General features: G+C 41.3%; 1 protein-coding gene across 2 annotated transcripts in view; it reads right to left on the bottom strand.

Moving 5' to 3' along the window:
- Window positions 1-16998, bottom strand: part of SVEP1 (sushi, von Willebrand factor type A, EGF and pentraxin domain containing 1) — a 1018759-nt gene that overhangs the window by 346655 nt on the left and 655106 nt on the right. For both annotated transcript variants that reach the window (XM_086962106.1, XM_086962105.1), the window contains exons 27-28: window positions 5409-5584; window positions 2525-2649 (exon numbers count right to left, since the gene is read on the bottom strand). In XM_086962106.1, coding sequence (XP_086818232.1) covers window positions 2525-2649; window positions 5409-5584 — 301 coding nt within the window. The remainder of the gene's footprint in view (window positions 1-2524; window positions 2650-5408; window positions 5585-16998) is intronic.

The following is a 16998-nucleotide window of genomic DNA, read 5'->3' as shown; positions in this document are numbered from 1 at the left end:
GAAAAATTGTATAACTATTGGGTCCATGGCCCTAGAACTTTAGAACTCTTTTGGACTAAGGAACCTGCCAAGAAGAAGAGCTGTTGAAGTCAGGATGAATTACCACTTTGCTTTGTTGGTCTGCAGTGGCTGCTTTTATCTTGGGCAGTGAAAGGACTGGACTGGACTTTCTGAAACGTATTTTCCTGAGTTTCTCGATAAGCGCAGCCCTATTGCCAAGACACCATAATTGCAATAGACTTATCTCACATATCATTTTCAGCATGATGTAAGGATCATTTGAATATCTGCTGGAAGATCAGTAAAAAGTGAAGACTATACCTACTGCACTTCTATTTCTAAGCACTGTAAGTAACAGGTATCACAACTACCAAATCTAATGATAGTTCATTTATAGAACGCAGAATGGTAAAAGGCTATTTGATTCACTCATTATTGAATATGGACTTTGCAGATGTCAGCAGTGAGTGTTTAACTCACTAGGCCACTTTGGCATCTATGAACAGTCAAGAGATAGACATTAATCCACCAGACTGGTGACATATAAACCGAACGCACCAGGCCGTTGATAGTTGAAAATGTGGCAACAGAGCCACTCGAAGTTGACCTTTCACTTCACTGTTCAGAGCACACAAGCCTCGAGAATATTCCTTCAAATTAAGGAATTTAAAAAAATCACTCCAGGAGCAGCGTTCAGAGCGGTTCGAACCAATATGTCACAGTAGGCAGAGCTGTAGCATGAAGAATGAACAAATCAATTCTAGAAACGGCTGTGTACAGAAAGAGGAAAGAGAAGAAATGTACCAAGAATCCACAGTGAATGTGTAAAGGTGAAGTTGAGGAAGTGAGAATCTGTACAAGTAAAGGAAAGAGGGAAAGTAAGAAATATAGCTGTATCGGGGCTCTCGTAGGCTGCTTTAGTAAAAGAAGACCTTCTGGAGCAGGACGGTTATTAGTGGGTAGAAACATAAGTATGTGTAAAGCTCACGTTCACCCAGAAGGGTATCTTTAGCGCGATATTATGCACATCACGGCAAACGTTCCTCAGAATCTCCCCAACAGTGTCAACGATGAAGCAAAGCAGAATGGAACAGAGGTCCAGTGGATAAGGCCAGGCTGAGAGATGGAATCAGAAAACTCTGGCAAATGTTTTAGAAAAAGATGGTCTGCCGTTCTTGTTTTTAAATTCCACTACTGCAGGAGCGTTGACTGCTGTGCCCGAGGTAAGTGCTCATGTTTTTGTTTACATCCAATGGTATACCTCTTATAAACGGAGGAACATTGGTCTTCTATTTAGAATCTGCATCCCTAGCCGCGCATTGATAGCCTGTTACCTCAACCCTAATAAATTTGCAGAATACCTTTACTGCTATGTTTTATTTTCTTTTACCCATCACCCAAACTTAATTGTACATTTTGTGTGCCCTGAAAAGGAACTGCAGCAATCAATACCTGAACCACGAATTTTGCTTGGCAAAGGTTATTAAAAGGCACCAAACAAATGATTTTATGTGACATATTAGAGTTGCACCCTGTCTTGGTTTAGAGTAAGAAGGTATGTGACACAAATTCACGTTTGACCATTAAGAGTGCCCGCTTCGCTTGCTACATAAAAGTCATACCCAACTTTTACACTCACCACTTTCAAGTGTCACCAGCCGCCACTGCACACTAGAACATGGTCAAGGCTGCTCACAGCTCTGCTTTTGCTCCATCCAACATTTTTTACTTTTTACTCTTGACTTCCATCTTAAGCATCAGCTAACATATGACCTAAGATAATCTATGCATGCTAAGCATGTTAATAGATCGCATTATGGACAGAGCCATAATGAATGCATTTCTACTAAAGCTGCACAGTACATAGAATAAAACAATGAGTTTTGGTCAATTTGCAATGTCAGTTAAAGAACGTCCTCGACAATCACTTCTCGCCTCAAAATGAGACAGACAAAAGAAGCAGAAAACTGGAAGCTAAAAGCCGCAGTGTTGCATGGAAGGTAAAATATGTGTCCAGTCACGCGAGTGTTTGGCATGGGCAAATTCTGTACATCTTGTGTGTATCCCCTAGTCGATGATTTCTCTTTCAATCAGGACCTAAAATCAGCCCTGTAGTCTTTTGCCTACTGAGATGGTCGTGGAAGAATGCAATTTTGAGAATCGTGGCAGTGCTCTGGCACAGATTTATGATAACTTTATCATTCTAAGCCCAACAACTTTAACATTTCAAGAGAACTACTGATGGCACCACTCAAATAGAAAATAGATTCTAGCCTTTGACAGAGTGGGAATGCACCCTTATCTGATATCTCTGCGAAGCCATTCTACTAGCAATACGGCGCTATACAAATTTCAGTTAGTGTAACAAAATGTAACATGGTAAGCTTCTGTTGTCAAGTAGTGGTAATTGCAGACACATGAGCTGTGTATGTCAGCACATTAGGCCCTTTATTAATATGCACAATTATTAGTAATGCCGGCAGTATCTTGTCACATGAGCTTTCCCCTTACATGTATTGCTCACCTCCTCTGATGACAAGACATGGTCCCAGATATTAACCTGGCTGATGGAACCCACAAAGGATTCTGCTGGATTGAAACCTTCGCCTCTCTGGTCCTGCTCCTGTGCAAGAACCAAAGCTCCACCACCTGCACATACAGGAGACAGCATAAATTAAGATCACTCAGCAGCAAGTTATCAAAAAAACAATGGACATTCAAAAGACTTTAGAAGGTGATGAACTGTCAGATAATGGACCAGTGAGAGAATAACCGATCACATACACCAACACAGCACCAACCACATCTCTTTAAATAAAGCATATGTCTTAAAATGTCATAAAGGTATTAAAACAAGGAAGTAATAAAATTAAAACATTTAATTTGCTGTGTCTTTTTAATAAAATATACTCATTGGCAAGGAATGCTTCTTTTAGCAGCTCATTGTCCTTTAAGTATATCTGCATGGGCATCACTCCTATCTGATCAACTTCAGATGCAATTTCTTAAGTGTAAATGTAAAATGTTACTCCAGTACTTGCATAGTGCACAAATCATTCCCGAAGGGGTATCTCGGCGCTGGAGGCCGTTGGGAAGATTAAGTGAGCTATTGCCCAGAGTCGCATGGTGCTGGGCAGACTCCTGCCGCAGGAGATCGAACCGTGTTCCCCAGCATCCAGCATCAGTCACCCTGGCTGTGGCGCCACACCTCTCCAAGTGTAGATGCCGGAGGAGGAGATAGAAGGTTCAAAGCCTATGCTCTCCAGATCTGTAATGCCTTAGCTGAGGCCTGTCTGCACTTTAGAAGAACTTTTAACAATTCTGCCCTTTGCATAATGTGCTGATGTCATTACATTAATTTCAAAGACTCAGGGGCATATTATCAAGAACGGTGTTACGGTTTAGCGGCAGAAAACTGCATAATGGGCTTGATAATATGCCCTGGAGAATTCCAATAGATGCTCATGTTCACACCAGAAACATGGACTTCTATTGGAATTCTCAAGAGCATATTATCAAGCCCATTATTGCCGCTTTAGCAGCAGTTTTCTGCCGCTAAACTGGCGATAATTTTTAACGCCTTTCTTGATAATATGCCCCTCAATTTGTTATATTTCTCTGTGCTGTGTGCTTTGTTAATAAAATATCTATCTATCTATCAATCTATCTATCTATTTATCTATATAAACAGTAGAGGTTGCCATTGTGTAGTTAAAGATAGGACCGGGTTTCCATAAGAATAGATTTTTTGGTTTGCTAATAACTTTGATGCCGTTTGATGAATTACAATGATCATTTCCAAAAAAAAGGTCCATTCTGGGAAGTTTCAGTGTGATCCATCAAGTGGGCGGAGGGGAGGGGGGTTGAGAAAAAGAGGGTCCCAAAAAACGTTTTTCCAGTGCAATTTCTCATAGGAATATTAAAGAGTGCTACAACCAAAACAACTGAACAGAATTACACCACATTTAGTGGAAAGCTTGATCTTTACCAATAAAGTGTTCTTTTTGTCATATTGTTTAAATTGCTTCTCTAGTTTTTGTGAAATTCAGATTAAAAATGTATAGATGTTTCAGACTGCGGCACCTATGCAACTGCGGCTCCATGAGGTCAAAACATGCGGTCTGATTTGCTGGCTGCAAAATAAAGAGATATGTTGCAGCCAACATTTTAGGACTCGGTCCCCCTTTCCTAAAATACATAAAAATAAAGCTTAAATGGGCAGGATAAGGGTACTGTGGAGGGATTGTATAGGGATCTCCCCTGGGGTTGAATTTAAAAGAATTTTGTTTTTTTGTGGAGCGCGGTACTGCCATACCACTCAGCATGGTCCCATGCATTTTTACAGAGGTACTGCAAAAAAAAAAACTTTTGGGGTGGGTGTCTATGGGACTGCCTGAAAGCCACACACACAATACACCTAACACCCAGACAGACACAACTACACCCACACATTCAACTCCCTCCATACATACACATGCGTATGCACAGCATGGGACCTCCACCCATAGGGGGTTGGACACCGAGTCTTGCTGCAAGCCAGGCCCTGTGGCCATTCCCATGCCGAGCAAAACCGAAGGCTGCTTGCAGAAGGGCGAGGGGCCGCCACCTATAAAGGTTTGAAGACAAAATCGTGCCTTGCATGCATGGCTGGGTGAAGGGTGTTGGAATTGCAATATGTTATTTTAACTTTTAAAAAACTTAAGCTATTTATTTTTAAAATCTACGTTTTATAGTTAGGTATAGTAAACATATTTTAAATTCATATTATATAAAGCTCACAAATAATAGAAAAAAACATTAAAGTGATGTTATAGTTAGGTGAAAATGTCAGATAAGGTGAGAATGTCAGTTAAAATGTAACATTTTAAACTCTAAAAACCACTCAAAATCACCAGTTATATTTAACTAAACAACTATAACTCGTACCCTCTAAACACCCTGTCATATGCTTATGACCTTACATATTACATCACTCATGAAATATTCTTTATTTCATTAATAACATCACTTATTACATCTAAAATGACACAATTGATGCCAACACTTTGCATGGCGGGGATCTGCAGGCACTTGTGGCCCCAACCTCTGATTTCACTGCTCTGCATAATGAGGCCAAACCGCCAAATCCTGCCTCACAAACATTAGCTGGGTAGGCTGGGGGTAGCACACCGCCAACAGTTACCTTGTACAATAATACCTAATTAGCAGATCGTATGCACTGCAATAGGTTTGCACATTATGCAAAAGAGAAGTTTGCATAACTGTCACTTTATTGACTATATCGATAAGTGAAACAGTGACTCAACCAAGATGACTGAATGGCTTACTGCAGCAAAACTCAGCATCTAAAAAAAATATTAATGCCCTAAGAAAGGTTAAGTTAATAATATATTAAAAGGAAACTGTACCAGGAATATCAAGTCCTTCAGATAAGCCCTTTCCTCCATCTGATAGTTTTCCATCAATGTATACACTCCAAGAGCCATCAGTGCTGGTCCACGTCACTGCAATGTGATGCCACTTTCCATCGTTCACTGGAGGGCAATCTGTTATCCTCTCCTTGCCATTGATATAAAGCACCCAGCTGCATTAAAAGAGGGTATAGACACACGAAAAAAACCGGAAACATTAAACAGAGGCAATGGCACATACATAAAGTTGTGTTGGGGCAATGTAATTCACGTGCAGTAGCAATACATTAATTTCTCGTGCTGTAAAATTATCATTGAGGATAAGATGTAAGAACTCAGATCTACTAGGCCCATGCACACACACACACACACACACACACACACACACGCACACACACACACACACACGTAAAATATGTGTACTGTAAAAATGCACCCTGCGATTGGTTGCAACATATATTTTAAGCATTTAACCATGGAACTTTCAAAACCAGCTGCTGTCCAGGGTGTGTGGTAACATGCTGCCAGCTTACTACCATCCTGTAATGCACTCCGGCAGTAATATAAATAGACAAATTAGCATAAGCGGTTCCTCACCAGCTAATAGTGGTGTACCAAGCAAAACACTATTAAAGAGCTAAGAAGCTGCTCATTTCATTCATTGCTTAAAAGGCAGTTGCTGTTCTGCTTGTTGATCTGTATTTCACGCTGTCTTCTGGCTCTGACAGCAGGCATTGTGACATTACGACTCGACTGTAAAAAATTATAGACAGGAGATTTCACAGGTGTCTTGAGTTTTTATGTATTATATAATGTGCCTAAGAGATGAAATGGTGATTGTGTGAAGAGAAGCAGCAGAGAGAAACCCATATTGAATGAAGGAACAGGTAGGATCGACACAAGTTGCATTTTCTATATTCCAGTTCTTCATGAGCGAGTTTAAAACCCACAAACACGCTGAATATACCTCCCTTTTGAAGGACAATTTAAAGTTAAAACATGTTTTAACCACGTGACATTTAACACAACCACTTTGGTCTCGTTTTCCTTCAGGCGCACAGAATAGTTTAGTTTTCTTTCTTTCTTGCTTAAGCCCTAGTGTAATGCTTCTATTAAAAACACTGTCGCTCAAAAAATTCCTGAAGAAACTTAACTGAAAAGAAGAGCTAAAATGCTAGTCAGGAGTCATACAAAAACAATAAAGTATTGTTCATGAATGAATTATCACAAAGCGTCCACAAGGTGGCAAGATTGAATTAAACAACTGCCTACCTTATGTGACTATCGTTGCAACTTGCGCTGAATAGAAAGTATAGCAGAATCCGACAAACAAGAGTTACGCTGTCATTCGATCAACTATAGCTCGCTGGGGTCGCCTAAAACGTAGAAGTTGAGAAATGACCTTGCTACCATTTCAATCTGTTTTTCTTGCAACAGAAAAAGTGAGAGAGGTGTGTCGCAGCTGCTAGGATGCCTTACTCCGCCGGACTCATAATTTCAGGGCTCATGGCTCGATCCCAGGCCCCGGTGGCAGCTCAGAACCATGTAATTTTGGGCATTAGCTCAATCGATGCACCCAGTACCTTGAAACCCTTAGGGCTGAGTAGTTAGTGCTTTACAAATACCAGATTTATTTATTTTAATAAGCCACATTACTGTAAGATGGCCCCAGTTATAGTCTAACCTAACATGAACGGATATTGAACATCTTCATAGAGCAGAAATTTCATTTATACTTTAAAAGAGGAGTAAAATCTGGACATGATACTTTTTGAGGGAAAATAAATAAACCATCAATTACACGTTATGGAAAAGATGATGAAAAGAAAATAGTTTAGATTGTATCATATGTATAAGTAACATAGGTTGTGATTTACTTAGGAAAAATAATTTTGTTTTATTAACTTGTGGTAGAAAACATGTCCATGATGCAATTCTCACTTTTTTTTTTATGATCCAATTTTATTGATGAATAGACGGGCAGACACGTTTCGCAATTACGACATGTGCGGTTTTCAGGCTGTTTACCTTTTTTTTTAAAAAACTTCTCTTTATTGGGTTATTGCAATTACACAATCATTTTGTTCTGCAGAAATTATTGTACACCTTGTTATAGTTTTCGAACAAAACAATCGAAATAGCCCTCCTACCCAGCGACCTCCCTCTTCCTCTGGCTCGATCTAACATTTGTTTACATTATAACAGTTTGTCAATCCTTCAGAGTCTACAATGCACATCATGTGGATCATTTCCAGAAAATTAACATTTCAGGGACCAGTGCACTGTGTTGTATCCCGTATGGCGCCTATATCACGTAAATACAGTTACAATCCCGTGTCATATAGTCCCCTATTGTACTTGAGGATCCTGAGCCACAAATTCCTTCATCATTGCATTCCATTCTAGCGATATTGGAACCTTTCTCCTCCCTTTCTGCTCTCCTCTCTGCGGTACCCCACCTTCCACCTTCCCCCAACTAACCACCTTGTTGTACCAGTCTAGCAATTTGGGCGGTCTGGCTGCCTTCCACCTCATAGTGATAGCCTTCTTTGCCAATATCATTGCAAGGTTCACAAATCTGCGTGTAGGAGTCCCCCTCTTTCCTTTAGGACCTAGCCCTAGTATGCAACCATTCAATGACTTGATGTTTCCTGTTGGTGCCACTCTATTCATTAGTTCCTGTTCGGTCGACCAGTAATGTAGTAGTCTCGGGCAGTCCCACAACATATGTAATAAGCCAGCATTTGGCAAGCTGCAGCAGGGGCAGTCTCCTGAAGCCTCTGGAAACATTTTGCCTAGTTTGTGAGGGGTTAGATATGCCTGGTGCACTATCATGAGCTGAATAAATTTGAACTTTGGGTTTCTAGAGATCTTGCATGGGCGTTCCAGCAGTAACCCCGATTTTGTATCCGTTAGTGTGCGCCCAACACCCGTGTCCCACTTATCTCAAATTGATTGTAGTGACACAGACATGTGTGTGCGAATACCTCAATATAACCACTTTGTCAGGTGTCCCCTTTTCCCCATCAAATATTGCATATGTGTGAGCGCTTGGGACTGAGGTTCTTCCCCCCCAGGAGCCCATACCGTCTTACTGTATCGAGAAATGTGTGCATGCAATGAAAACACTCTTGATTCCCGCACTAAGGCATCATGAAACATTAGTTTACCGTCATGGAAGAGATCACCCACTGTGGAAACTCCTGTCTCTGCCCATATCCCTATATGTCTGATTGTCACCCGTCCTTAGGGAAGTGGAATGCCCAGTAGAGGTATATTAGGGGCATATGGCGTTTGGATCTTGGAGTAGCGCGTGGCCCTCTTCCAGTAACTTAGAGCCGTGCGTATTAGCGGAGATGTCGGCACCAAGATCTTATTGCCTGGAAACAGTAGTATATGCAAGTCCCCACGCTCCCATGCCAGTGTGGTCATGGGTATTTCTCTCAGGTTGCAGCCTTTTATCCAATATGCTAACCACTGCAACTGGCCTGCATAGCAATAAGCCCTCATGTCAGGGACTCCCATACCTCCCTGTTTTGTTGGCAATTGAGGCTTAGTACGCCCTATCTGCCCACACCAGGGGCCAGTATTAATTAAATTAGCAATGTGTCTAGTATTTTGAAGGTAGATAATGGTATTAGAATGGGTAGATTAACAAAATAATATAACAGTCTTGGTAACATCACCATTTTAGCTATGGCTATTCATCCGGCCACTGATAGCGGTAGGGAAGTCCAAAACTTAATCTGTTTCCAGAGCGATGATATAGAGCGGGTCAAGTTACCATTAAGAATATCTTCTACATCTCTGTATATTTGTATGCCTAATAATTAAAGGTGACTGGCCCGGTCTGGAACTTCCAGTGGCCGAATTGAATTAGTGCAGTTCTAGTTACATAGTTAAAAAAGAAAGCATATGATTTATGTTCATTGATCGTAAGTCCGGAAAGGTGGTGGAACGATGAAAAAATCTACGGTATAGGGTCATAGGTCTCATCTAAATTGTTAATAAATAGAATGAGATCATCTGCATGTACCGAGACCACATGAACTTCCCCATTAATGTGTATTCCCCTTTGTCTGGCGTTTGTACATAGCTTTTGCAAGAGAGGTTCGAGCGCTAAAATAAACAACAGGGGCGAAAGCGAGCAGCCCTGTCTAGTACCCCTCTCTACTTGATATTGACTCAAAATGTGCGATCCTGTGCAGGCTCTTGCTGTCGGATTTGTGTATAACAATCTTACCCATTTTATGTATTTGGCGGTATCCTAAAGCGGGTCAACGCAGACAGCATCCCAGTGTAGCAAATCAAACGCTTGCTGCAAATCCAAAAAGATGCAGCCTCGTGGATCAGCATCTGTAGGCATTTATGACATTACAATGTGGAGCCTCCGGATGTTAAGTGCTGTGCTCCTATGTGGTATAAAACAACACTGATCTGTGTGCATTAAGCTGGGTGTATATTGCAAAAATCTAGTTGCCAATATCTTACTTAAAATCTTATAATCCATGTTATGGAGTGATAGTGGTCTATAGCTCGCCACGTCTCTGCTGTCTCTACCCGGTTTCAACAAGGAGATCACCTTCGCCTGTACAGTAATGTGAGGGTGGAATCCATCTTCTAATGCCTTCTGATACAGCTCTAACAGTTGGGAATCAAAGGTTCAGAGTACATCTCATAAGATTCAATGGGCAGCCCGTCATTGCCTGGCGATTTATTATGGGGAAGGGCATTAATCGTTGGTTTAATTTCCATATGCGTGATTGGACTCTTTAAGTCTGCTATTTGCTCATCATCTAGTGTGAGGAGCTGTAATCCCTCGAAAAACTCTTCATAGTCCCTAACCACTACACTTTCGGGGCCGCATATAGTTGTTCGTAGTATTGCCGAAAAGCGGCATTAATTTCCAGCTGAGTGCGCTTCACTACCCCTTCGGCGGAATCTATTTCAAGAATGGGAGACATAGGGGGTATATCCTTAACAATCCTAGCAAGCAGGGGGCCTGCCCTATCTGCATCCACATGCTGGTTCTGAGTTTATTGTCTATAGTCTATCACTCTGAGGTCTTCTAGTAGTTCATCATGTGTTACATGTAATTCCTGCAATTCAGCTTTGTTTGCGCTATTTGTTACTGCTTCCTGTTCCAGTCTGGCCATCTTAGCCTCCACGTCAGAGAGTTTGGCAATAAGTGTCACACGCACTCCCACTTTCATGCTGATTGCCACTCCCCATATTATCGTTTTGAATGCGTCCCATTCAATTTGCCGATTGCTTGCTGTATTTGTGTTTTCGGTGAAGTATCGGGTTATGGCCGTGGAAATAGCATTGCGGAATACTGAATCTCCTAGTAGGGATGGGTTTAACCTCCATGATGGGAATTGCGTTGGGACTTTTCCCAAAAGTAATGTGGCCTCTACTGGGTTATGATCCTAATACATCTTGCTCAGGTGCGTAGTTTCCATAACCGTACCCACTAGCCGCTGTGAACAAAATATCCTATCTATACGGATGTGTAGGCTGTGTGTTGAGGAATAGAAGGAATACTCCCTATCTGTGGGGTGTTTCTCCCCTCCAAATATCTCTGATGCCCCAAACCTCCCGCCCAAGTCTGAAGTGCTTCTGTTTGCTTCCTACATCCCGCCTCTTGAAAGGGAGGGTGGGATCTGTTGAGCTCTACATCTAGCACTGAGTTAAAATCACCCCTCACTATCCATGGATACTCTTCCCATCCCAACAACGCTGAGCTGAGGATTGCTAAAAATTTGTCTTGATCACCATTTGAAGCATAGATCCCCCCCAGTACTATTTGCTCCCTGCCTAACAAGCCATGTAACAGCACATATCATCCATTCACATCTGTCTGTTGTTGTAACAACTTGAATGGAATACCATTCCTGAACCATATAGTCACCCCCCTGGCGACTGCGAAGTAAGAAGTAGAAAAGAGCTGTCTCCTCCATTTCTTAAGAAGTTTAGTGGCCTCTGTCTGCACTAGATGCATCTCTTGAAACAAAACACTCTGTGCTTTTCTACAATTCAATTGAGCCAGTATTCTATAACGTTTATGTATTGACCCTAAGCATCGTACGTTCCAGGATGTATATGTATATTTATTAGGCTGCGCCATCCGGTTTCCAGATACATATGCTGATCACCACATAGTTCCCTGCATTCTGTGCCTCTCTTGCTGTAAATGTAGCCGAGCCTGTATCTCCCATTATACTCCCCAATACTAGGTTCTCCCACAAAATAAAGGAGAACCAAACCAACAGAACAAACTCAATAAGAACTTCGCTGTTATCCGTAACAAATTGCAGATGCCCTAGGGGTAGCAGCCTCCACTCGAAACATAGCACCTTTCCATAACACACAGGTCCAGGGACCCTAGAGCCCCCGATCACATCCTATTCTACAAGTGTTAAGCATCATTAAATATGTTGCAACCTTGTCAATAAAGTCTTGTTACAGCAATAATCATACAATAATCATATACAGCATAAACATGTACAAAATGATATACTCATCTGACATCGCACTACAGCAGCAGGGGGTGTGTATTTATCAGCCAAAATAGTCATTAACAGTCTGCGGAGTAACCAGTGAGAACAATACCATGCTAGACTCGAGAGTACGAGCATGCATCCACCTCCTCTGAAGAGTTCACAGTGTCCACCACGGATCGTGCACCATGTGCCGCCAATGCTGCCGCTGTCAGGATCGCATCCGTTTGGCTGTCTGTTATCTGTTCTTGCGACGGTTGTCCTCCTGTGTCCTTGTCAGCTGGTTTTCCTTTGTCGTGTCTGCCTGTTCTCATTCTCTGTGACTTCGACTGCTGCCCATAATGAGAGCGTGAGGAACGTTGTGATCCCGGAGGTGACACAAGTTATTTCCAGCCAATCCACTGCTTCTTCCAGGCTATTGAAAAACAGAGCCTTTTGATCATAGATAACTTTATGAAGGACGTCTTGGAAGGTAGCCCTCCCTCGATGTACAGCCATGGTGAAGTCGGGGTATAGAGATATTGTTTTATTTTCAAATGTTCTCGGAGACTTTTCCCTCGCCACGCGCAAGATCGTTTCTCTGTCCTTGTAATTCAGGATCCGCGCTATTATTGATCTAGGTGGTGCTCCTGGGAGTGGAGGTCTAGGTGGAACTCTGTGAGCGCGCTCAACACTAAAGTGATCTGTGAGTCAGGTTCAGATAGGGGTGACAAGGAGGTAGAGGTAGAGTTACAAACAGAGACTCAGAGCTCCCCTTCTCCCCCCCACGTAGAGGGGATAGTTATTTTACAGAACAGTTATGCTGCCCTCACATTGGAACCTGATACAGATCTAGATATCGAAAATCCTCCACCTGTCTTGGAAGTGGTTGAAAACATAGAGAGTGAGTCTAGCCCCCAGTCAGTATCAGGCCCGCCTCCAAAGGTCTGTACCCTACCTCAGGCTAATCATATCAATAACTCCCTGGTAGCTAATCCCTCGGGGCTGCTGCAACAGGAGCATGAGAATAATAGCTTGGACAAAAATATGGAGAGTTTATGTAGATCTCTACACGAGGACCTGTTGGCTAAACTGCTCTCCAAATTTGAAATTTCGGAGGGTAATCAGCGGGAGATCACAGAGAAATGTACCTTCTTGGAAAGTAAATTAGATGATATATACTCCAGAACAGAGGCTTTAGAAGGGGAAGTCGCTACCCTATCTGGGACCTCTCAGATACACTCCAAGGCAATATTTGAACTCAAGGCCCAGAACAGAGCATTACAACTGGATATGGAGAGTTTGGAGATTCATGCAAGGAGAAACAACCTGAAATTCCTAAAAATCCCGGAGGGGCGGAAAATGGGGATGTAAAATCATTAATATGTAAACTTTTGAGAGAAGGCGTTTTGAAGGATAGACAAGATATCAACCTGGAAGATGAGATTCAACGGGCACATAGGGATCCATTCATTCGACATCCGGATAGGAGTGCCCCAAGGAAGATTCTGGTCAACTTTCACACCTTCGCAATAAAAGAGCTGATTTTGACCAGGGTCCTTATTGATCCTACCCTCCAGATTGACTCTTCAAAATATTTGATCCGCTCTGATGTTGGCAGAGTTACAGCGCAGAGGCAATGGGAGTTAGGGTCTCGCATGTCGGATCTAAGGAGTCAGGGAGCCCAGGTTATGATGAAGTTTCCTGCTGCATTAAGAGTAGTTTGGAGAAACAAAACATACAACTTTACCTCCATACTGTTAATGTCAATGTTATTGTTACCGGATTTCTTAAGCGCATAGCTGCCCGTGAGCGTCCCAGCGCTGAACCATTACAGATGGAATGAAGAGGGGGGGAAGCTCACGGGAACAGCCATGTCTTCAGAGATTTTCGAAATGCCAGCAGGTTGATAGCTTCCTCATAAGCATGAAAGAAGCCCAAAGATAGCTTCTCCTCTCCTCTCCTAATTTGTTTCATGATGAGTTGTGTTGTTTGGGAAAAACAATTATCACAAAAAAACAAAAACAAAAAAACACAAGAGCACATAAAATATAAATATAAAGAAAAAAGAAGTAGAAATATATATATATATTTTTTTTCTTCAGTGGGGTGACATACAAAAATATATAATGGGTGAAGGCATAAAAATACACACCAAAAGCACGAAAAGAGGTAGATTCTAAGATTGGGGTCAAGCTCTCAATGGCGACGAGATCGCCAAAACTCAAGAGGGGGGGTTCCTCAAGGGGGGTGGGGAAGGGTGGGTTGTGGGAGAGTGGATAAAAAGAAAAATTATTCCTCATAGAGCCATAAAATTTGAAATAGGTATGAAGCAAATCTTTTCAATGCAGGAGATCTGCCCCAGCGTGGAGTTATGCATGAAGCTCTTATCCCAATATTATGTCAAGTACAACCAATAAACTAATAAGTTGGAATGTTAATGGCTTGAGAGATGCAAAGAAGTTAAATAGAGTCTGTGAATATTTAAACAAATCCGGGGCCCATGTCATCCTCTTAGAGGAGACTCATTTGGAACCAACTGAATGTAAAGAAGCTTTTAAAAAACAAATATGGATTCAAGATCTGCTGTGTTCTAGACAAAGTGGAAATACTAGGGGAGTAGCAATGATTATCCGGGCACACTGCGGGATTAGAGTAGACAAATACGAGACAGACTCTTCAGGCAGATGGTTGACAGCATCTCTGATTTTAAATACAATTAGATTAGCCTGTGCAGTATACTATGGGCCTAATCTAGATTCCCCTGAAGCCTTGGTAAACTTGAAAACTAGTCTCGCCGCCGTGAATTTACCTGTCATTCTAGGAGGGGATTTTAACTTAGTTTTTGATTCAAACTTAGATCGTACCTCCAGAGCCATTGCCTCCCCTCTACATAAATCGAAAAGGGAGTTGAAAAACATCATGAAGGATTTTAATCTTTTGGATGTTTGGAGAATTAAGAATGGAAATAATAGGGACTACTCTTTCTATAGCCATAGGTATAAACATCATTCACGTATTGACTTTTTTCTTATAGATCAAGCCATATTCCCGTCAATTGCCTCTACCTCTTATATTCCAGCTATACTATCAGACCATTCTATAGTAGAATTAATAATTAAGCTTCCTCAGAAGCCACAGATTAAACGCTGGACTCTTGAAAAATCTCTACTTTTACAAAGTGATGTACAAGAGTGTGTGTTGAAACAGTCTGCTGAATACTTCAGATTTATTCTGCTACTGCATCCAAACAAATAGTTTGGGAAGCATTTAAGTCTTACATAAGAGGTCTATTTACAGCACTTACAGTTGGCAAAAATAAGGCTAGGAGAAAAGCAGAAGAGGAATCCCTATTTAGAATAAAATTAAAAGAACAACTGCTGCAGCAAGCATCACTAGACCAACATACGAATTTGGAGACCATACAGAAAGAACTGGAAGGATTAAAAGCTAAATATCAGGCTAACCTAGAGAAAATAATGAAGGATAGATGGGATGCGAGTAAACTACAAAATTTCTCCTATGGAGAAAAATGTGGACGTTTTCTTGCATGGAGGACTAGAATGGATAGAGTAAGAAATCAAATTTGTGGGCTAAGACTACATAGTTCAGGTGACATATCCTATGACAATGATCTGATTTCCGAAGAAGCCAGGGTATACATGCAAAATCTTTATACCGGAGAGAGGGAAGCCTCGACTCAAAGATCAGTCAATTGGTTAAAACACCTGGGCCTACCGCAATTAACAGCAGCAGATAGTGCCTTTATGAGCTCAGCCATCAGTGAGGGTGAGGTCCATAACCAACTGAAAAAAATGTCTAAAGGAAAGGCAGCTGGCCCAGATGGGCTTCCGATAGAAGTTTACCAAATAAGCCCCGACATCTTTGTCCCAGTCCTAACTTCCCTATTTAATAAAATACATCTGACTGGTGAACCTATCCCTCAATCCTGGTTAGAAGCCACAGTCAACCTGGTTTTGAAGCCCAATAAAGATCCTCTAATAGTTGAATCGTATAGGCCAATCTCGCTACTAAACACGATTATAAAATCTTTGCGGGGGTATTGGCGGCGAGATTGGCCAAGGTGATTAAAACCGTAATAAATGAAGATCAGAGGGGATTTATGCCTGGGAGGCAGTTAAATGAATTGACCTTCCAGGCTATTGCTGCAATAGATTATGCTACAAACAGGAAATTACTGCTAACCATTGTAGCACTAGATGCCGCTAAGGCATTTGACCAGGTTAGTTGGCCATATCTATGGGAGGCATTAGCTAGATTTGGTCTCCCGAAAAACTTCATATCATCAATAAAATCACTTTATTTAAATCCAAGGGCTAGAATCCTGGTCAATGGATCCCTTACAGATTGGGTTCAGATATCGCGTGGCACAAGACAGGGGTGTCCCCTCTCCCCTTTATTGTTTAATTTATATATCGAACCCTTGGTTACACAGCTAAGATTGGATCCTTTAATAAAACCTTTTTTTTTTACATGAATTAGCTCTAAAATGTGCATTATATGCTGAGGATCTGTTAATGTTCATGACAAATCCAGAGATTTTAATTCCCCGAATTTTTGAACAGGCGGAAACATTTGGTGAAGTCTCCAGATATAAAATTAATAAGGAAAAAACAGAGGTTATGCAGTGGTATCAGGAAATAATATCTCCCTTAGCTAAACCACAGATGAGATACCTTGGAGTTGTTTTGATGCAAGATATCTTAGATATATCAAAAATTAACTTCAATAGAATCCTTAAAGAGGTATGTGGGCTTTTTTGCGTTGGTCTGGTCTTCCTTTAAATATTTTTGGTAGAGTTAATTTAGTAAAAATGGTTATTTTACCTAAAGTTACTTTTTTGTTCAATGCTATTCCCTTGACTTTTTGTCCTAAAGGCATTGCTAAAATACAGGGTAAAATTGGAACCTTTATCTGGAACTCTAAATCCCCCCAAATATCTTGGAAAAAATTGAGGAGAAAACTTAAAGTCGGGGGGTTGGTATTACCAGACCTACTTCTCTATTGCCACTCATTTCATTTTTAAATTTTTCGTTTGTTGGCAGATAAGGATGATATATCATCTTTGGGCCGATTATTTCAGGCAT

This window comes from Lissotriton vulgaris, chromosome 3_1, assembly GCF_964263255.1.
Source record: "Lissotriton vulgaris chromosome 3_1, aLisVul1.2, whole genome shotgun sequence".
NCBI classification, from domain to species: domain Eukaryota; kingdom Metazoa; phylum Chordata; class Amphibia; order Caudata; family Salamandridae; genus Lissotriton; species Lissotriton vulgaris.
Note: the sequence above shows the minus strand (reverse complement) of the source record. Positions and strands in the feature narration are given on the sequence as shown.